Source organism: Neoarius graeffei, chromosome 1, assembly GCF_027579695.1.
Source record: "Neoarius graeffei isolate fNeoGra1 chromosome 1, fNeoGra1.pri, whole genome shotgun sequence".
NCBI lineage: Eukaryota > Metazoa > Chordata > Actinopteri > Siluriformes > Ariidae > Neoarius > Neoarius graeffei.
Genome location: NC_083569.1, coordinates 82,768,065 through 82,789,905, shown reverse-complemented (window position 1 = coordinate 82,789,905; position 21,841 = coordinate 82,768,065). Strand labels below are relative to the sequence as shown.

General features: G+C 41.0%; 1 protein-coding gene, 1 long non-coding RNA gene, 3 other non-coding genes and 1 pseudogene across 5 annotated transcripts; 2 read left to right on the top strand and 4 right to left on the bottom strand.

Moving 5' to 3' along the window:
* Positions 1-259: 259 nt before the first annotated feature.
* LOC132899049 (small nucleolar RNA U3) lies at positions 260-474 on the bottom strand. The gene has a single exon (XR_009656618.1). It is a non-coding gene; the product is annotated as a small nucleolar RNA U3 (small nucleolar RNA).
* Positions 475-909: 435 nt separating this feature from the next.
* On the bottom strand, positions 910-1,112 carry LOC132899136 (small nucleolar RNA U3; annotated as a pseudogene).
* Positions 1,113-1,938: 826 nt separating this feature from the next.
* Positions 1,939-20,895, top strand: LOC132889135 (uncharacterized). Its single transcript, XR_009655009.1, has 3 exons — positions 1,939-2,192; positions 19,801-19,922; positions 20,190-20,895. It is a non-coding gene; the product is annotated as an uncharacterized LOC132889135 (long non-coding RNA).
* LOC132899034 (small nucleolar RNA U3) lies at positions 2,471-2,685 on the bottom strand. Its single transcript, XR_009656615.1, has one exon. It is a non-coding gene; the product is annotated as a small nucleolar RNA U3 (small nucleolar RNA).
* Positions 17,072-17,286, bottom strand: LOC132899061 (small nucleolar RNA U3). The gene has a single exon (XR_009656620.1). It is a non-coding gene; the product is annotated as a small nucleolar RNA U3 (small nucleolar RNA).
* Positions 17,741-19,053, top strand: LOC132889980 (THAP domain-containing protein 1-like). The gene is made up of 3 exons (XM_060926784.1): positions 17,741-17,933; positions 18,211-18,677; positions 19,033-19,053. Exons 1-3 carry the CDS (start codon positions 17,741-17,743, stop codon positions 19,051-19,053), a joined length of 681 nt encoding a protein of 226 aa, XP_060782767.1.
* Positions 20,896-21,841: the final 946 nt, after the last annotated feature.

Below are 21,841 nucleotides of genomic sequence, written 5' to 3'. Positions count from 1 at the left end.
GAAGAAATGGACCTGCTAATGATGCATACAAAGGAATAGTGAGAATATTTTTTATTTTATGACACTTTTAGATAATTAAACATGCTATGGGTCAAATTGACCCGGGAACATCATGGGTGTTCCTCAGAAATGAACATAATAGGAGGATTAAAATAAGAATCCTACAGTTATTTTAACAAAAATAGATAAAAACACACAAAAAATAGCCTTACTAAACTACATAACTCCATTCTTTCATTCACAGTTGAATAAAAATAAAATCACTCTGATCATGTACTCTTCCTCTTATGCCTTTAAAAAGACAAAAGAACATTCATCAATGATTAAAGCCTACGAAACAAATCATTAGCTTTAATCCGATTCATGCTCAGAAGAGTACATTATAACTCATCATCGTGATTAGCGAAACGCAACACTTTCAAATCACATTTCCTAGTGAGTGACTATAGAAATGATCCCTGAAAGTATAGTCTTAATCCCTCAAACCCTCAACCAGTCACACACTTCAACTCACACACACATCCTGAAGATGGTAGATTTTACCTTCAACACACAAACACGCATGAAAATTAACACACGTCCACAGAGACTCTCCTACCAAATAAAATCGATCTAAATTAATCTTAAACAAAAACAGTAAATTGGTTTGTTCAATAACTTGAAACACATTCCCTTGTAGAAAAGAAAAGACTAGTCAACTTTCTCAAAAGTGTAGAAAGCAATAATTCTTGTAATCAACCTTATAAAACATCCATAAACGTTGTATATTAAAAATAATGCACTATGCCGGATCCAATAACAATTATATTTCCATGTTTCATACCAACACACCATGTCCAGGTCTTATTAATGAAACCTAACATCTGCTTCCAGCAAGCTGTCCAGCAATCTGTTGCTAACAATCTCCTCATCACTCTGGTCCTATACTCTTCCTCTCATACTTCATAGAAAGCAGAGGACGTTCATCAATGATTAAAGCCCATGGGGGAAAAATCATTAGCAGAAATTCGATTCACGCTCAGAAAAGCACATTGTAACTCACTGTAATTACAAACGTCACACTTTGAAATCACACTTCCTAGTTAAATTCTAAAGGGAATAAATTTCCCCTTCAGCACAACACACGTGCAAATAAACAGCTATCTCCAGAGATTATTCTACAAAACACAAACAACCTGAAGTAATCTTCAATAAAATCATACAACTGGCTTATCTAATAACCATAAACACATTTCCGTCAGATTACACAGGCTGGCAATAGATTAGATTAGATAGAACTTTATTGATCCCCTTGGGAGGGTTCCCTCAGGGAAATTAAGATTCCAGCAGCATCATTACAGATAAACAGAAAATAGAGAAAAAACTTCTAGGTAAATTAAATTATTTACATATACAAATATAAAAAGAATAAGATATGGGGAAGAAAAAAACTCGTGATGAAGAAATTACTCACTAACTTCAGAAATTACTCACTAACTTCCGCAAAAGCGTCATTCACAGGAAATAAAATAAATTCCCCGTTTACATAGTGAAACCATGTGTCATAAATTAAAACCTAACACGTGCTTCTGTCACAGAGGAATACAAGCACATTAAACTAAGTAAACACATCCTAACAACTTAGAATACTCCTTTATAAGATACATCCAATTTAATATACATCATAATTTTAAATAATAATTATATGATTTTTTCCATAAATATATCTAAAACGAAATCTGAAGTCAAGATAAATTAAAAATTCTAAATAACTGATACAATAGCTTTGCCGGTCTACTATTAAAGATGCGTCCAGTAATCACTCTACTCACGCATTCTCCTCATACTCATCTCAAAGAAAATTAATTTAATAAAACTTCAGTATGAAAGTTTGATATATTGAAGAACTTTAAATTTTTTAAATAAACGTAAAATGAAAAACTGTAATGGTGATGATACACGGGGCAACTTTTTGGGCAATGTTGCTGGGCAATTGCGTTTTGACTCTTTTCTATTGAGATTGGGCAACATTGTTTCTTTCTGAATGGTTTTGATAATCTCTGGCAACTTTTTGAGATAAGCCAATCAGAACGCGAGTATCGAGTCATGTGACCTCCGGTGAGGTTCGGATCAGAAATTTCAAACAAATATGGCGGCCGCTCAGTGTCAGTGGAGTGAAGAGATGGAGAGACTCCTCATCTGTTTTTACGCCGGTAAGTTACTTTAATATTCTATATGGAGGAATTTACCTCACCAAAGCTCTAAAAGACAACAGACAGCTTGATTAAATGGTCACAGCAAAAATCAAAAGATCGATTTTTTGTTGTTGCCTATTGTTAGTTGCTCTGAAAAGTTGCCTTATGTCTCACCTAGTTGCCCATAAAGTTGTCTCATGTATTACAAACTTCACAGCTGAAAAACATTGAGCTTCCTTAAGCCTGTTGCTTGAATGTATCATTTTGTCTTTCTTTGATAACTCAATAAAAAAGGAATCACTCTGATCATGTACTCTTCCTCTCTCATCTCCGAAAAGATGAAAGAACGTTCATCAATGATTAAAGCCCATGAAAGAAATCACTAGCTTTAATCCGATTCACGCTCAGAAGAGTACATCGTAACTCATCATCGTGATTAGCGAGACGTAACACTTTCAAATCACATTTCCTAGTGAGTGACTATAGAAATGATCCCTGAAAGTATAGTCTTAACTCTCTAACTGCTCAGACAGTCGAACACTTCAACTCACACACACATCCTGAAGATGGTAGATTTTACCTTCAACACATGAAAATGAACATCTGTCGACACAGATTACAGATAAAACAAAAATGACTTCACTTAATTTGGAATAAAAACAGAAAATGTTTTTTAAACGAATGAATGAACATTCCCATCATGCTTTGCGCCCACAACTCCGGCTGAGTGAGTTCCGGAGTTAAAGTGTCCTGCAATTCCTTAATCAAACGCTAGGTGGAAGAACATACACAGCTTTAGGACCGACAACGGAAGAAGGAACAACAATTTTTTTTTCTAGATCCTGAGTGAATGAGTGAAAACTGAAAAAACAAGGACACAAAAGGATAAACATCCATGGGACATGCTGAAATTATGAATTTATGACAAATATTGACAGTATAGTGCTGAGCGTAAATGAGTACACCCCCTTTGAAAAGTAACATTTTAAACAATATCTCAATGAACACAAACAATTTCCAAAATGTTGACAAGACAAAGTTTAATATAACATCTGTTTAACTTATAACAGGAAATTAAGGTTAATAATATAACTTAGATTACACATTTTTCAGTTTTACTCAAATTAGGGTGGTACAAAAATGAGTACACCCCACAACAAAAACTACATCTAGCACTTTGTATGGCCTCCATGATTTTTAATGACAGCACCAAGTCTTCTAGGCATGGGATGAACAAGTTGGTGACATTTTGCGAACATCAATCTTTTTCCATTCTTCAACAATGACCTCTTTTAGTGACTGGATGCTGGATGGAGAGTGATGCTCAACTTGTCTCTTCAGAATTCCCCAAAGAAAATAATTTATTTACATCACAAAGGTGAAGACTACAAGAAGATCAGCAAAGCTTTACTTATCAGTCAGAATACTGTAGCAAAAGTGGTACAAAAATTTAAGAAAGATGGAACTGCAACCATCTCACAGAGACGTCCAGGTTGTCCATGGAAGTTAACACCTCGACAGGAGCGTCTTCTGATGAGAAGGGTTGAAGAAAATCGGTATGCACATTCACTGCAGTTCTCTAAAGAAGTAGAAAGCCAAACTGGGGTGACTATTTCCCATGACACAATACGGTGTACACTGCAGAGGAATGGCGTGCATGGATGCCATCTACAAAAGAAGCCTCTCCTAAAGCCCAGGCACAAAAAAGCCCACCTAGAGTTTGCCAGGGCCCATGCTGACAAAGATGAAGGCTACTGGGACTCTATACTCTGGAGTGATGAGACCAAGATAAATGTTTTTGGAACTGATGGCTTCAAAACTGTATGGCGTCACAAAGGTGAGGAATACAAAGAAAAATGCATGGTGCCTACAGTGAAACATGGTGGTGGCAGTGTCCTTATGTGGAGCTGCATGAGTGCTGCTGGTGTCAGGGAGCTGCATTTCATTGATGGCATTGCAACAGAAGCTATTATTTACCTGCAAGAATACAAATAATGACTAATACATTGGGAGATATAATTCAGATATGAATCATTTGTGCATACTGGTTCTTAAAACTAAATTAGTAACCTTAAGTAATGATCCTCTGTGCTTAAAAATAGTTCATATTTGAGGTATTACTGAAGAGTGTGACATTCATCAATAACTTTAAAACTTGCTGAAAAAGAGCAGAATTACCATATGTTTAATTTACTTGAATGTAAGGTTACTTACCACTAAGCTTATTACCTTAAAATAATGATCGTCTGCACTGAAAATGTTGTAGTCGTACTTAGTGGCATACCTGAAGAGGTTTGCATTCATCGATAACTTTAAAACACATAAAAAAAAGCAGCATTCTAATATCAAATAGCACTGTAATGTATTTTGTCATATTGTAAGAATGGAAACTTTCAGAGGGTATGTACAGGGGGTTAAATTTAATAAAATTTGACATTTTCCCACATAGATGGACCATCTCCATATTTCTAGGGGGGTAAAACATGGAAAAGTCTCATCTCATCTCATCATCTCTAGCCGCTTTATCCTGTTCTACAGGATCGCAGGCAAGCTGGAGCCTATCCCAGCTGACTACAGGCGAAAGGCGGGGTACATCCTGGACAAGTCGCCAGGTCATCACAGGGCTGACACATAGGCCAAGTTTACATTAGACCGTATCTGTCTCGTTTTCTTTACGGATGCACTGTCCGTTTACATTAAAACGCCTGGAAACGGGAATCCGCCAGCGTCCACGTATTCAATCCAGATCGTGTGTGGTCCGGTGCTGTGTAAACATTGAGAATACGCGGATACGCAGATACGCTGTGCTGAGCTCTAGCTGGCGTCGTCATTGGACAACGTCACTGTGACATCCACCTTCCTGATTCGCTGGCTTTGGTCATGTGACGCGACTGCTGAAAAACGGCGCGGACTTCCGCCTTGTATCACCTTTCATTAAAGAGTATAAAAGTATGAAAATACTGCAAATACTGATGCAAATACTGCCCATTGTGTAGTTATGATTGTCTTTAGGCTTGCCATCCTTCCACTTGCAAGTGGTAAGTGATATGCGCTGGGATCACACACACAGCGGCTCAGTCCCGAATCACTGCTTGTGCACTACACTCACGCGCTCTGTGAGCTGCGCAGGGCCGGAGTGTGCACCCTCCAGAGGGCACTCGCTGTTCAGGGCGGAGTGATTTGGAGCGCAGGATGCCTGCGGAGCCGAACGTATCCGTGTATTGGCGTTGCTGTGTGCACGCAAATCGTGTATTGGTGTTGCTGTGTGCACACTAATCGTTTTAAAAATGTTAATCTGATGATCCGCTGATACGGTCTAATGTAAACCCCACCATAGACACAGACAACCATTCACACTCACATTCACACCTACGGTCAATTTAGAGTCACCAGTTAACCGCATGTCTTTAGACTGTGGGGGAAACCGGAGCAGCTGGAGGAAACCCATGCAGACACGGGGAGAACATGCAAACTCCACACAAAAAGGCCCTTGCCGGCCACGGGGCTCGAACCCGGACCTTCTTGCTGTGAGGCAACAGTGCTAACCACTACACCACCCCATGGAAAAATCAAAATTCTTAAAATAACACCCCCCCCCACACACATACCTGTAGAACAGGATAAGCGGCTACGGATAATGGAAGGACGGATGGATGCTTTGTACATCCAACATGGCAGAGACAGGAGCAGCGAGCTGATCAAGATACAGGAAACCTACCAATGATATTACATCATGCTGACCTTTGACAACACCCACAAAATGGCAATATGGCTGCACCCTTGAGTGAGCAGGAAAACAAAAGAATTTTAAAGCACTGCTTTATGCAACACAGTGTGATGATACAGAGTAGTCAAAACGCATTTGTGCAAAATGTGTAATATTTCTAGCCTATGTTTACTTTTTGCTGTGGGTTCCCTTTAAAGAGAATTTGCTAACCTTATATGGGCAACTAGAACATTTCCGGCAACAAGCCAACTCCCGCGAGATTTCAGAGCAAGACTTGAGTGAGACTTGTGTAATAATTATGTCAGTAGTGAATGTAGAGTCTCTCTCTCTCTCTCTTCAGTTTCTCAGAGCTCTTTATCTGTATGTTCTGGCTCAAATGCCTCATCCATATGGTTGTACTGTAATCAGCTCGATATTCAGGCATTACTTTGGCATGACTTTGGAATCTGTGTGACTTCTCTTTCTGTAAAACAATGAGTGTAGAAACTAATTTTATACAGCTTCTTTACTGTTATTGAGCTAAATAGATACTTTCAAAGTATTCATTCCCAAAATGGTCCTTGCAAACAACAGAATATCTACCAAAAGAGGATTATTTCCATGTTATCAAGCACTTACAGTGTCTTGCAAAAGTATTTACCCCCTTGGTGTTTCTCCTGTTCTGTTCGAATGCACACTCCAGATTTCTGGTTTTTTTTCCATCTAAATTCTTGTTTGTGGCACAGTAAAAAAAAAACAATTTGCACCTTTAAAGTTGTAGGCATGTTGTGTAACTCAAACAGTGCTAAACCCCCCCCCCCCCCCCCAAAATTGCTTTAATTCCAGCTTATAATGCGACAAAACAGGACAAACACCAAGGCGATGAATACTTTTGCAAGACACTGTATAATAACACTATGAGCCTTCAGTGGTGAAAAAAGAGGTTTAGTTTGACGCAGATGTTGCAGGTGTTTTAAATTTCTTCCCATCTATACTGCGCAAGCGCACAACGGATCATTCACTATTTCATACACTCACATAAATATACGCTGCCATCGAATTAATTGAATGTTGGTTTACTGCTTTTAGATGAATAAATAAGGTTAGTTTTCTTGTATTTTGTAATATTCGTGCAATTTTTAAATGATGCTTTATTTGCCTATATGTGAGATGTGTAGCCTGTACATTGTAAATGTGAACTTGTGTCGATTTAGGTTTCAGTATCTATAATAATAGAGGCTACTAGCAGCTTAAACACTAAAGGAAGCACATATTTACACTGGCGGGATATTCTCTCAAGATAGTTAACAGTTATTCCACGAAATTGAGTCGTACATGAGCTGATAGCCGACGGCTATAAGCCATGTATGACGAGATTAAGTGAAATAACTGTTTTATTCTATCCATATTCACTGGATTTTGAGAAACAGAGCATTTTTATTTTTTGCAAATTCGATAAATAAAAGCTTTATACAAATCGTCCCACAAAATAATTTCTGCTTAGAATGTAAACAAACCGGTGAAATGACAGTAGCAGTTTGTGGAAAATGCTATAATAATAATAATTCTTGAAAAATAAAAAATGATACGTTTTCAAGATTCAAGATTAAAAGATTCTTTATTGTCAATTCACTATATATCCAGCAGTGTTGTAGTAAAGACCACCTAAACCGAGACCAAGACAAGACCAAGACCACAGTGTATCAAGACCAAGACAAGACCAAGACTTTGAGGGGTCGAGACCGAGACAAGACCAAGACCGAGGCAGGGCGAGACCAAGTCAAGACCAAGACCAGACCAGTGTTCCACACTGCATGACACACTTATGATAAAATGTAGAACATGCAAACCATAGGCACCCCTCAAATAGACCTGTAAGTAATCCACAGTCCCATAAAAACACCCACAGAAAACAAATGAAGATTCCTCACCTCTTTTGTTGACCCATATTATGTCTGTATAATGAAATGTCTTGATAAAATAATCAAAAGGCACTGCAGAGATGAATTTCATGTGTGGGAATTTTCCTTTGTTTTCTGTAAGCAAACAAATACAAACACTAAGGCGCTGAAATCAACTTAATCATCTTTATTTAACACTGTACTGAATGATTTACCATCCATCTAATACAGTACAATTTTTTTGTGCAAACAGTTTCAAAAATGATCACATCATATGCCAAACCAGAACAAACTGCAGTGCTGAAACATTTAAGTCCATGCGCACCACGAATGATAAACACATGACATGGACATTGTAAAAGACCACAAAAACGTGGACTTTAAAGTAGAGTTTGGATGCATTTTAGAAATAGCAGAGACTGCAACATTCTGTGACCTAAACGTGCATGATGGGGTCTCATTATGATGCCCCCTCTACTAAAAACCCTCTCCACTGGTGCTGAGGAGGCAGGGACTGACAGCACCTTCAGTGCCAACTTGTGGAGTTGTGGGAATCGGACATGGTTTTTGGCCCAGAAGATGAGTGCATTGTCAGAGTCATTGATGGCATCAAAGTATTTGCTTATATGTGTTATAACACTTGAATCCTGGGCTGAGTTGCGCTTCTTGTGAGCCTTATAGCGGGACAGAAGGCATGGACATTTGACTGGTGGCGAATCACTGGATGAATCCACATTCATAGCCCCAGAGTCAGTTGCATCTCCTTCACTGTCGATCATGTTCTACACCTCTGACAACAAAGTGTCTGAAAAACACAAACAAATACACAATAACAGGATTAAAACCATAATTCAACTTTGACTATGTAAGGACTTTTTTTTTACTATTTCTTTCCCTGGATAATACTAACCTGTCAGTGTCCTCTTCAGCTCATCTCTGGTCTTCTTCACTGATGTTGCATTTCCTCCATTTGTGACGTCCAGATCCACCCAGCTTAGGCCAAACTGTGGATCCAGCATGGTAGCCAAGAAGTACACATTGTGGTTAAAAGGTTCATCTGTTCAAATAGTTAGCTTTCAAATACGGTAGTTACACAACGATATGATTGACATGGTACAATATAGCCAAACCAGTCAATTTTCTTACCATAACACTAAAATAACAATCACTTTTAATGTGAATAAACTTCCATGGAAAAGGGATAAAAGGGACAGATGTGTATTTTTCTAAACACCCATCTAACACACAGTGTGAGAAAATCTGAGTGATTGAGCGAGCCAGACTTACTCACTTACACACACAAGCTCTAGTGTTTGACTACATAAAGGTATATATTTGTTTGTGTATTTAACCCCCAAATTAGCACTCTTTAAGTATGTGATGTACACTACCGTTCAAAAGTTTGGGGTCACCCAGACAATTTTGTGTTTTCCATGAAAAGTCACACTTTTATTTACCACCATAAGTTGTAAAATGAATGTAAAATGAATGTAAAATGAATATAAAATATAGTCAAGACATTTTTCTGGCCATTTTGAGCATTTAATCGACCCCACAAATGTGATGCTCCAAAAACTCAATCTGCTCAAAGGAAGGTCAGTTTTATAGCTTCTCTAAAGAGCTCAACTGTTTTCAGCTGTGCTAACATGATTGTACAAGGGTTTTCTAATCATCCATTAGCCTTCTGAGGCAATGAGCAAACACATTGTACCATTAGAACACTGGAGTGAGAGTTGCTGGAAATGGGCCTCTATACACCTATGGAGATATTGCACCAAAAACCAGACATTTGCAGCTAGAATAGTCATTTACCACATTAGCAATGTATAGAGTGGATTTCTCATCTCATCTCATTATCTCTAGCCGCTTTATCCTGTTCTACAGGGTCGCAGGCAAGCTGGAGCCTATCCCAGCTGACTACGGGCGAAAGGCGGGGTACACCCTGGACAAGTCGCCAGGTCATCACAGGGCTGACACTTATGGCCCTTTTCCACTACCCTTTTTCAGCTCACTTCAGCTCGCTTCAGCTCACTTCAGCCCGACACGGCTCGCGTTTTGACTACCAAAAACCAGCACGACTCAGCTCGTTTCAGCCCTGCTTAGCCCCTAAAACTCGCACGGTTTTGGAGTGGGGCTGAAGCGAGCCAAACCGTGCCGAGTGAGGCTGGGGGCATGAGCAGACACTCCCCTGTGCACTGATTGGTGAGGAGGAGTGTCCTCACATGCCCACACACGCCCCGCGAGCGCGCTGGGATCTGTAAACACCGCAAACCCGGAAGGAGAATAATTACGAATTACGAGAATTTCTGAAGCCTTATGCGCCTCGCCTCATCTATACGCTCTTGCCAGTATCTGTCCGCGTTGTCGGTGACAACAAGCCACAGCACCAAGACCAGCAACACTAACGACTCCATGTCCTCCATGTTTATTGTTTACTATTCGGGTTGTGAGACTACCGCTTAAAAGCTCACTGATGTCACTGTTTGCGCTGCTTAACGACATCACGTGACGTCCACCCACTTTCACCAACTCCACCCAATGTGTCCACCCACTTCCAGCCAGCACGGTTCAGCGCGGTTGTAGTCGAAATGCAACTCCAACAGCCCCGCTCAGCTCGACTCAGCCCAACTCAGCACGGCACGGCTCAACCCGACTCAGCCGCGTTTGTAGTGGAAAAGCGGCAATAGACACAGACAACCATTCACACTCACACCTACGGTCAATTTAGAGTCACCAGTTAACCTAACCTGCATGTCTTTAGACTGTGGGGGAAACCGGAGCACCCGGAGGAAACCCACGCGGACACGGGGAGAACATGCAAACTCCGCACAGAAAGGCCCTCGCCGGCCACGGGGCTCGAACCCAGACCTTCTTGCTGTGAGGCGACAGCGCTAACCACAACACCACCGTGCCGCTGAGTGGATTTCTGATTAGTTTAAAGTGATCTTTATTGAAAAGAACAGTGCTTTTCTTTCAAAATAAGGACATTTCAAAGTGACCCCAAACTTTTGAACGGTAGTGTATGCTTATAGCCAGACAAAGCATATTTAATGTGTAACTTCATAGAAGTGGAGCATTAATGTTACTCTGTCTTCACTCTGGAGACTGCTGACTCTAGCTCTCTCACCCAGGAGAGGGAGTGCAGCGTGTATCGTTTACGTCAGAGTTGACGTTGATGTAACATAACTATATACACATTAGCTACATAGCTTTACGTCACCTGTCTCGTCATTTTTATCACATGAAAAAACGTAACGTAGGAATAAGACACATGTCCTGACCCCTCACTCTCACACAAAGTTAACACTACATTAGCTAACTTAATGTTACATCCATTGTAACATTGTTATCTGATGCAGTGAGGTAATGTGCTAATATGCTTGCGCGCCTAGCTCGGGGGTAAATAACCGACAAGCCAATGAAGCCGGTGTCCTGAAACATACTGTATACACATGGTTAGCAAACGTGTTTAGCTAGTATTCACTAAATCGCACTTACGCTTTTCCACTACCAACGCGGCTGAGTCGGGCTGAGCCGTGCGGTGCTGAGTTGGGCTGAGTCGAGCTGAGCGGGGCTGTTGGAGTTGCATTTCGACTACAACCGCGCTGAACCGTGCTGGCTGGAAGTGGGTGGACACATTGGGTGGAGTTAGCAAAAGTGGGTGGACGTCACGTGATGTCGTTAGGCGGCGCAAACAGTGACATCAGTGACTTTTTAAGCAGTAGTCTCACGACCCGGATAGTAAACAATAAACATGGAGGACATGGAGTCGTTAGTGTTGCTGGTCTTGGTGCTCTGGCTTGTTGTCACCAACAACGCCAACAGATACCGGCAAGAGGGTATAGATGAGGCGAGGCACATAAGGCTTCAGAAATTCTCGTAATTCATAATTCTTCTTCCTCTGGGTTTACGGTGTTTACAGATCCCAGCGTGCTCGCGGGGCGTGTGTGGGCATGTGAGGACACTCCTCCTCACCAATCAGTGCACAGGGGAGTGTCTCCTCATGCCCCTAGCCCCACTCAGCTCAGTTTGGCTCGCTTCAGCCCTACTCCAAAACTGTGCGAGTTTTGGGTGCTGAGTAAGGCTGAAGCGAGCTGAGTCGTGCTGCTCTGAGGTAGTTGAACCGCGAGCCGTGTCGGGCTGAAGTGAGCTGAAGTGAGCTGAAAAAGGGTAGTGGAAAAGGTTACCTTTCTTTATGCTTTCTCTCCAAGTGCCGGTAAAAGTTGGGCGTGGTCCCAGCCATCTCCGTTAGCATTGCTTTACAAAATTTACATGTTGTGCTGTGTTTTCTTTTGGTTGTAGTTGTGCACAAAAACTCTTTGTGGTTCAGGTAACCAAGTTTTATTACAGACGAGTTGGCTGACATCTTCACATGGCCTCTTCTCCTGTCACTCACATGCACGTTTGTGGGGGGCGGGAGGGGTGACAGCCGTTAACAGTGACAACAATTTCAAATGATAAATGAGTGAAGTTATTGATTGTACTCAAAGCAATATGATTTACGCAAAATCAAAGCAATGATATTAACAAGTAAATCCAAAAATGCACAGGCAATTTATTGATATCCCCACAGTTGTGGTCTTGACCGGTCTTGAAATAAAATCCTGAGTCCGCTTTGTCCGAGACCGAGACAAGACCGAGTAAAAATGCAGTCAATCCCGAGACCTTCAAAAAGTGGTTTCGAGACCAAGACCGAACTCGGATATCCAGGACACGTAGGAGAATCGAAATGCCGTTTATCTCTCACCTTACTTGTAAAAAACAGATAAAGATTACACACACACACACTATATATATAAGAAAAACAATATATATAAATATAGATAACATAGATAAAAATACGCTCTAAAATCACACAATGTACAAATGAGCAATAGTAGCAGATACAGCAGTAATGCTAATGTTTGTGGTGTGATGTGCAAACGGATGAGGTAGTTTTCTTGTGTGAATGAATGTGTTACAGTCAGACCAGGGGTAGGAGGTAGGTGGTGGACAGAGTTCAGCATCCTGACAGCCTGGTGGATGAAGCTGTTTAGTAGTCTTGTGGAGCGGGCCCAGAGGCTCCGGTACCTTTTCCCTGAGGGCAGGAAGCTGAAGAGTAAGTGTGAAGGGTGGGAGATATTACCAGCGATGCTGATGGCTCTGCGGGTGAGACAGGAGTGATAGATGTTTGTAACGGAGGGCTGAGGGGTACCGATGATCTTGCTGGCCATGTTCACTATGTGTTGCAGAGTCTTCTGGCAGGAGGCACTGCAGCCTCCGTACCATGCAGTGATGCAGCCAGTGAGGACACACTCAATGGTGCCCCTGTAGAATGAGCATATGATGAGGGGTGGGACTCGTGCACTCCTCGGTTTGCAGAGGAAGTAGAGGCGAGTTTGAGCCTTCTTGGCCAGTGATGCAGTGTTGTTGGACCAGGAGAGGTCCTCAGCGATGTGTACCCCAAGGAATTTGGTGCTGTTCACCCTCTCCACTGCAGCAACATCAATGGTCAGAGGGGGATGCTGTGAGTCTTGAAGTCGACTACAATCTTTTTGGTCTTCTCCACATTCAGGAAGAGATTGTTGTCTTTACTCCACTGGACCAGTTGGCTCACCTTCATCGTTGTTAGTGATGAGGCCCACCACAGTCGTGTCATCCGCAAACTTGATGATGTGGTTGGTGCTGTAGATTGGTACACAGTCATTGGTCAGCAGGGTGAAGAGCAGCGGGCTGAGCACACACCCTTGTGGGGCCCCTGTGCTCAGCATAGCCGACCTGCATGTTCTGTGGCCTCCCTGTAAGAAAGTCCAGCACCCAGTTACAAAGAGAGGTGTTGAGTCCCAAATGTCCGAGTTTTTGTATTAGCTGCTGGGGAATGATTGTGTTGAATGCCTCACTGTTCTTACCATCAAATACTTTTATTCCATATTTTGTTCCTTTTTTGTGGTTTTGTTTTGGAGTAGAGTTTTTATTCTGTCCTCAGTTGGTTCAGCAACACGCTTGGCCATTTGTTTTTCTCTACTCACGGTATATGAGCTGATATCCTAGTAGTAGAGTAGAGTAGCCAATCAGAGTGCGCGATTGCTCATATACAGTGAATGTAGATAGAATAATTCTAACATAGCAGGCTACAGGTTGAGAAAAAAAAGGTCGAGGCAGTTTTAGGCAGAGAAAAGCCATGGCCTAAGAATTAGAGAAACAGATTCAGGACCATAAATTCACTAATTAATAATTTCCCTGAATCAGCAGGAATAACTGGTGATTTTGAGCAAGGAACTTCTCTCTCTCAGCCTCTCAAGCTGCTCTAGGTATGTTGTATAGTAAAGCCACTTATTACACGATTTCAAGCATTATAACCTGAGCAGAAACACTCAAAACATCATAAACTAGAACACCACTCAAATAAGTTTAATCCGTCCTTATTAATATTTTTCTGTCATTTAAAAATAGAAAATTTACGTATTCTTTCAATAGAGAAACACATCCATCATAAACTTCAATATCTAAGTGTAACCGCTGTCTGCGTTGTGTTGTGTTTCATTTCTGTGACAAAGGCCGACACTTTCTCAGTGTTTAAATGCACTTTTATTGCCTGTAGGACAGCAAGGAAACCCACTGGTTGGTAACCGATTCTTCTGAACGGCTCCTAGGCATGAACGATGAGAACCGAGTCTCGAGCTGGGGGAACCGTTCTTTCTGTCGTTCTTTTTCTGTACCATACCGTACCTGTCAACCCTCCCGTTTTTCCCGGGAAATACCTTATTTTGACTTATTTCCCGCTGTCTTCCCGTTTTTTTATTTTCCCGAAAATATCCCGTATTTTGACATTATATAAAAGTCCCGTATTTTCACAATATATAAAAGTCGGTAGGTCCAGAATTCATGACGCGCCTCTGACAGGAGTTTACAGCAGGAAGTCGGGCCATGAATTCACGTCCCCGCCCTCTCAGGCATCAGTAATTACAGAACTCCGTCCGGAGGCGAGGCTGAACAAGTGATTAGGTCTGAGGTGAAGATGGCGATGCTAATAGCTAAGAAAAACATCAGCCTCTCTTTCTTTGATGATTTCAACAAGTGCGTGGCTGGAATGTTCCCAGACTCTTCCATCGCAAAGAAATTTTCCATGTGGAAAACGAAAGCCTCCCAAATAATCAAAGGTAAGCTACACATGTTTACATTAAGTATGTCCTGGCTAAGACCTCATAAATGGCCTAGTGTAAACTAATTGGTGTATTAACTGTTTTATCCACTCATTGGCTATTTTATTTTCTATCTGAAACTTACCCATTTTAAATCATTCTTGGTTTAATATCTTATATTACTCTTTATCTCTTTATTAATCTATCTATCTATCTATCTATCTAGTGTTCCGAGGCCATGACTATGGTAAAACCATAATACATTGCAATGGAATTGAATTTGACTGCTTATATAATGACCTTTCTTATTTTAACATAAGATACGTATTTTAGCCCTTAATTTGGGAAATAACTGGTACCACTGAAAGCAAATAAAAATAAATGTATAGTTAATTCACAAATGCACTCTATAAACATATTGAGTTTGGGTCTTGGCTATCACCAACATGCACCAGAGTACAGGAAATCACAAATACTAGATAGAAAATTGCCCCCCATTCAACTACACACCCACTTTTGGTGAAGGGTATGACTTTCCGAAATTTTCCCTTATTTTGAGTTAAAAATCTGGGAAATATCCGTTTCTTACAAACCTCAAAGTTGACAGGTATGTTCTGTACTGTGTTTCAGATGAAAAAGCTCCTCCTTTACTCCTCCTCTCTTCACTGAGTTAGGGAAAGGTTACGGTGAGGCACAGTGGTGCCTATTTGCCTGATATGCAAATGTAGCTATCAGACGAATAGGCACCGATGTGACATCGGGGAGCGGGAGGGAGGAGCGGGGGGGGAGGCGGCCGTCAGAGCGCAGCCCGTTGTGGTCATGCTGTTTGCACGTGCGCTCTCCAGAAAGAAAAAAAAAACCCTGCGTGGCTGTTTCAGAGGAGTGAATTGGAGAATTGGAGGGTTGGGGAGTTGGGGGAGGGATGGCACTAGTTGTGCACGCTGTCTTCACGTGTACCCCCCCCCAAAAAAAAACAACAACCGTGGGAGAGCCAGTGGGAGAGACCGTCAGTTCAGTTGCAGTCGGAGTGAGGAGGAGAACAGACGTGGATTTGGAAATGAGCCAGGCTAAACAGCATTTGCCTTTTATTTATTCAAGTTTTATCTGTTTGCCTAATAGTTCAAATTGTTTTGTATATGGTTTATAATGTTGTTGTGTGATATTAATGATAATATTGTGGGAAAACTACTTTGCACGGACGTTCATTTAATTTATTCTATCGTCATTTTGTTTGTTCTATTTTTGTGTATTTTATTTATTTATCCGTTTGTCTAGTTGTATCTATTTTTCTAATGATATTTTTTGCATTAATAGTTTGTTTTTTCCTATTAAAATAATCTTGTGTTCTTGTTATAACTTTATCTATTTATCTGACTGTTTAGTTGTATCTATTTTTGTTACAATTTCAATATTTTTAATATAGAAAGTTTGTTTTTTTTCTATTAAAATGTTCTTGTGTGATAACTAGTTCTTGTGTTATATTTATTGTAGTTGTATCTATTTTGTATCTCAGACTTAAATATTTTTGTAAAACAAGTGTTTTTCTATAAAATATTCTTACGTTCTTGATAACTATGTTCTTGAGCGGGTTCTTTTTTTTTTTTACAGAAAAGACATTCTGCGTGGACGCTGTCTTCTTAAAACTGAATAAATATTTAAAAAGAGCCAAATGAGCCACTCTTTTGAACGGCTCTTTTCAAAGAACGGATCACAAAGATGCGAATCCTATCAAAGAGCCATAAATCCCATCTCTACTGGTTGGTTACGTTCATATACAGCAGTCTCTCAGCACAGCTTCATGGGAAAAAGTTAACAAATATTAGCTTAGCCTTTGAGCTAAGGTAGCTAACTATTGTATAACAACAATACACACCCAATTTGACTCATTCTTTTAAGTGCAATGTGTCCGCCACCTTCTTAAGTACAGTATAATTCTAGCTGTGTTGTTGCATTCACGTTATTTTCAGTTTCAATACAGTGTTATGTCTTGAATAACCTACCATGGGCTTATACCTAACATACTAGCCAGTATTTTATGTGCTGAGAGAAACCATGGCAACCAGTGAGTGTCTATGATACACATTATGCAACAGCAAATCTCATCGCTTCTCACTGTACAACTTCGAACCATTACCAAATTTCTCTTATTTTTACAGTTCAATAATAATAATCACTCTGCTCATGTACTCTCCCTCTCTTACCTCCGAAAAGATACAAGAACGTTCATCAATAATTAAAACCGATGAAATAAATCATCAACTTTAATCCGATTCACGCTCAGAAGAGTACATCAAAACTCATCATCGTGATTAGCGAGACATAACACTTTCAAATCACATTTCCTAGTGAGTGACTATAGAAATGATCCCTGAAAGTATAGTCTTAAGCCTTCAAACCCTCAGCCAGTCACACACTTCAACTCACACACACATCCTGAAGATGGCAGATTTTACCTTCAACACATGAAAATGAACATTTATACATACAGGCTGTCTGTCCATCCATCTATACATAAATAAATACTTGGATTAATTTTGGATACAAACAGAAAACTGTTTTTTGAACGAATGAAAGAATGAATGAACATTCCCATCATGCTTTGCGCCCACAAGGCTGAGTGAGTTCCACAGTTAAATAATCCTGCAATTCCTCAATCAAACGCTAGGTGGAAGAACAGAACATACACAGCTCCAGGAGCACTTGCATGTGACGTCTCATCCGCTCCAGATTGTAGACAGGCGCCATTTTGTCGGTAAGACGCCATTTTTCCGACACTGACTTGCATTATTTTTCGCCGAAATCTTCAAATATTATCGTGCCACAATGCCGGAGAGTTGTATGGCATATAAATGCCACAACAGGAGAGGTCAGAAATCGGGAAGAAAGTTTCATAGGCTGCCACGGGACCCTGACAGGCGCGCAAAATGGATTGCTGCTATCGGCCGGGCCGATCCAAACAACAAGAACAAGGCATGGGTACCGACTGGAAGGAACGATCACTGGCGCCTGTGCAGTGACCATTTCATCTCAGGTTCGTCATGTATTTATTTCAGTATATCCATGTGGTTATTTGCAGCATAAGTTTATGACTTGCTCTAATAAAAAATTCCGGGAAGTGGGAACCTGAGAAAAGGGTTGGGGCGGGGGGTGGATTGGGTCTTTAGCGGTGTGACATTCTATGTAGTCTCTAGATATATAATAATTTTATACTTTTAGGGGTCACATGTAGAGATAGATAACTTCATAAGTATCAAATCATAAATTCCTCGTGCTCAATTGCCACTAGTCAGTATATTTCTGTCCTTCAGGGAAGAAGAGCAATAACCCGACCTCTCCAGATTATGCACCGTCCATTTTTGCTCACACTTCCTCTCCACTGAAGAGAAAACGAAAGAGAGAAATGGAAACGTACACAAGACGTGAGCGATCAAAGAAGCAACGTCGTGATCAGTGCGCAAAGGCGCTGGCTGCCAGTGCTCTTCTTCAGTTGTCTGAGCAAGTTATTTCTACAACACAGGCACCAGATTCTGTGAATGTGATGGGGGATGACCAGGATAATCCTGCAACAATGACAGCACATGAGTGTCAAAACACGGAGTGCATTGAGCTCAAACAGTCGTTTGACCAATTATCTTCATCATTTGATAAACTCAAAGTTCACTCAGAAATGCTTGAAACTGACTGTCAGGCACTTAGAAATGAAAATTCAATCCTCAAAGATAAAATTAAATCTCTCTCTCTACTTGAAGCCGACTTCGAGGATGATGATGACAAGGTGAAGATGTTAACCGGGGTTCAGTCCTTTACAGCATTGATGACCTTGTTCTACATTATTCAGGATCATTTAAAGGCAAATTCCGCCCTGTCACCATTTAAGCAATTTATATTGACTCTTTTACGGTTGCGGTTAAACTTATCATTTACATTCTTAGCTTACTACTTTGGTGTACATGTTATGACGGTGTTTCAGATATTTCACCACTGTATCAATGTAATGTACACAAGATTAGTACCATCTTTAGTTTTCTGGCCAGATAGGGAGGAACTTAGATTAACATTGCCGTACGTTTTTCGTAGAAGTAACTTTAACAAGTGTACATGTATAATAGATTGTTTTGAAATTTTCACAGAAAAACCTCGTAGCCTCCTAGCCAGTGCACAGTCATATTCATCTTATAAATCTCATCAAACTATAAAATATTTAATAGGCATAACACCACAAGGTGTAATTTCCTTTATATCAAATGGATGGGGTGGGAGAACTAGTGACAAACATATTACAGAAAATTCAGCATTCTTAAACAAACTTGAGCCAGGTGATCTGATCTTAGCTGACAGGGGCTTTGATGTTGGGGACACGATTGGATTGTATCAAGCTAAATTGAAAATCCCTGCATTTACGCGAGGCAAAAAACAGCTAGACCCTCTTGACATTGAAAACACCAGAGGACTAGCTGCTGTCAGAATAAATGTTGAAAGGGTGATAGGAACTGTTAGACAGAAATTTACAATCCTTCAAAGTACCCTTCCTACACAACTTCAAGATGTTGAACCAGGTTATGATGTAACAAATCTTGATAAAATTGTACAAGTTTGTTGTGCACTTACAAATGTCTCAGAGTCTGTGGTTCCATTTGAGTGACATGTATCATGATGGTTTCTGTGTATGTGTTTGACAGTTTTGTATGTTGTGATTATAAATGATGATAAACATGTGATCAGTGCTTTGTGGTTATAGTACATGTCAGGTTACAAATTCAAATCACGTAATGTGTTTGTGAATTGTTATTGTTGACAACCGGTTATTATGTAGTCAAATGTGATGACTTAATCTTACAACCTTTGTTCTTTGTTGATTGTTACTGTTTTTTTTTTTTCGACCTGTTGCCCTCTGGCAGGTGCTACAGGGCCATACCAGCCAAAACAAACAGACTCAGGGACAGTTTCTTTCCAAGAGCTGTCACAATACTCAACTCAAGTTTGCACTAAGGAACTGTCATGCTTGAACACCACTGACAAGGTAACCATCACCACAATGCTGCTAACCACTTGATCTCAACCTAGTCTCTCCTTGTCAGACTGTAAACTGTCATATTTGCACTGTAAATGCCACAAGACTGTCATATTGCTCTATCATATCAAGTCAGTTCATCTGTTCTTAGACATCCACTTTCTTTGTCATTTTAAGTACTGTAAACGGTCATATTTGCACTATTAATATCATAGCTTTCTGTAAACTGTCTTATTGCACTATCATATCAAGTCAGATCATTTGTTTTTTTTTTAGTTGCCTACATACTGAAAATAGAGATCTTGCATGTGACGTCACAGCCGATCCAGATTGTGACAGACGCCATTTTGTCGGTCAAATGCCACTTTCCGCCTTCTACTTCTACTTCTGGTTCTACTTCTGGTTCTACTTCTACCTTTTCTTCTGGAAAACCCTACTATATACAATTCTACTACAACGGCTGCGGCTACAAGCTCTCCCTACCTGTGCACGTTTTTTATATTTTTTGTGTTTATTTTTGCGTGTTGTTCGTCTGTACCGGACTTCAATATCCACTACAACCGTATGGACTTACTGGACATTGGTTTCCAGCAGAAAATGACGGTTTGTAGCGATTTCCATCGCATGCACAACATTCTGGACGAGAAAAAAAAAAAACATTCCGGATGAGACAGCGAGACCAGCGGGGTCTCCGTGGATTGTTATTGGAAGCAAAGCGAAGGAGGCAGCGCCGGGAGCAGAAGCAAAAGCGAGGCTACAGGCAGAGCCGGCCTGTTGACTAAGCTCAGAAAACAGCCACTCAAACCTCCACTGCTAAGCCTCTACCTCTCCAACGCCAGATCCATGTAAACAAGACGGACAATTTGGAATTACCTTATTCTATTCTATAATCGGCTGGTCAGTGCTATACTCAATACTTAAGTGACTTACCCATCCAATGAGGATTGTTATTTTCTTGTTTACAAGATGCCACATCTGAGTCGCTGACAAATCCTGAATTTCTGTAAAGAAAACTGTCCAGAGATTTATAAGCACGCAGTGCTTCACCACTGAACAGCGAGGGAAAGTTAATGAGGTAATCATACACGTCCGGGTATTCCACTGACAGTTCAAAATCCGGTCGTGAAAACTCCGTCCGGTAAGCCATAAGGGTCACAAATCTGTAGAGCGTTTATTTTAGACATATATATAGTTATCTGTTCATTAGAAAAATGAGCCGTGTAGTCCGTCGGTTGAAATTGATCCATTCTGTACACGAGTGCAGCAGTATTCAGTGGTGTTTTTGACCGACAAGATGGGGGTTGTGTACTTTCCGGTCACGTGACTGCAAGATCTCTATTGAGGTTTTTCACTCACGTGACCAAGTCATGTGATGCTGCCATTTTGGACGTCACGGCTCGAATCAGTTTGAATGCGACAAACGAAAAACATAAAAGAAAAAGGAGCGAGATGCAGAAAACACCTTCACTATCCAGCGACGTAGGGCATTTACAGGGCGAGCAGAGGGAGAGGTATTTGCAAAAATTGAGGTTAGCAGGCTTAGAGAACGACGTTTACCTGCTTCCACCAGGATTGTTCACTGACAGCTAAGATTTGTTCACATTTTCATTTACTTTCGGTCCTCAGGATAAACAAAATGTTATTAAATGTCATTGAAATAACTTCTTAGTCTGTTGAGACATGGCCCGTTATAAGTTTTTCCTTTACTGTATTTACTAGTTTACTGAGCGTGCTCCGGGGCGGGCTGGCTAGCGCTCCGGGGCTCGCGCGCTGGCTGGCTGGCGCTCCGGGGCTCGCGCGCTGGCTGGTTGGCGCTCCGGGGCTCGCGCGCTGGCTGGTTGGCGCTCCGGGGCTCGCGCGCTGGCTGGCTGGCGCTCCGGGGCTCGCGCGCTGGCTGGCTGGCGCTCCGGGGCTCGCTCGCTGGATGG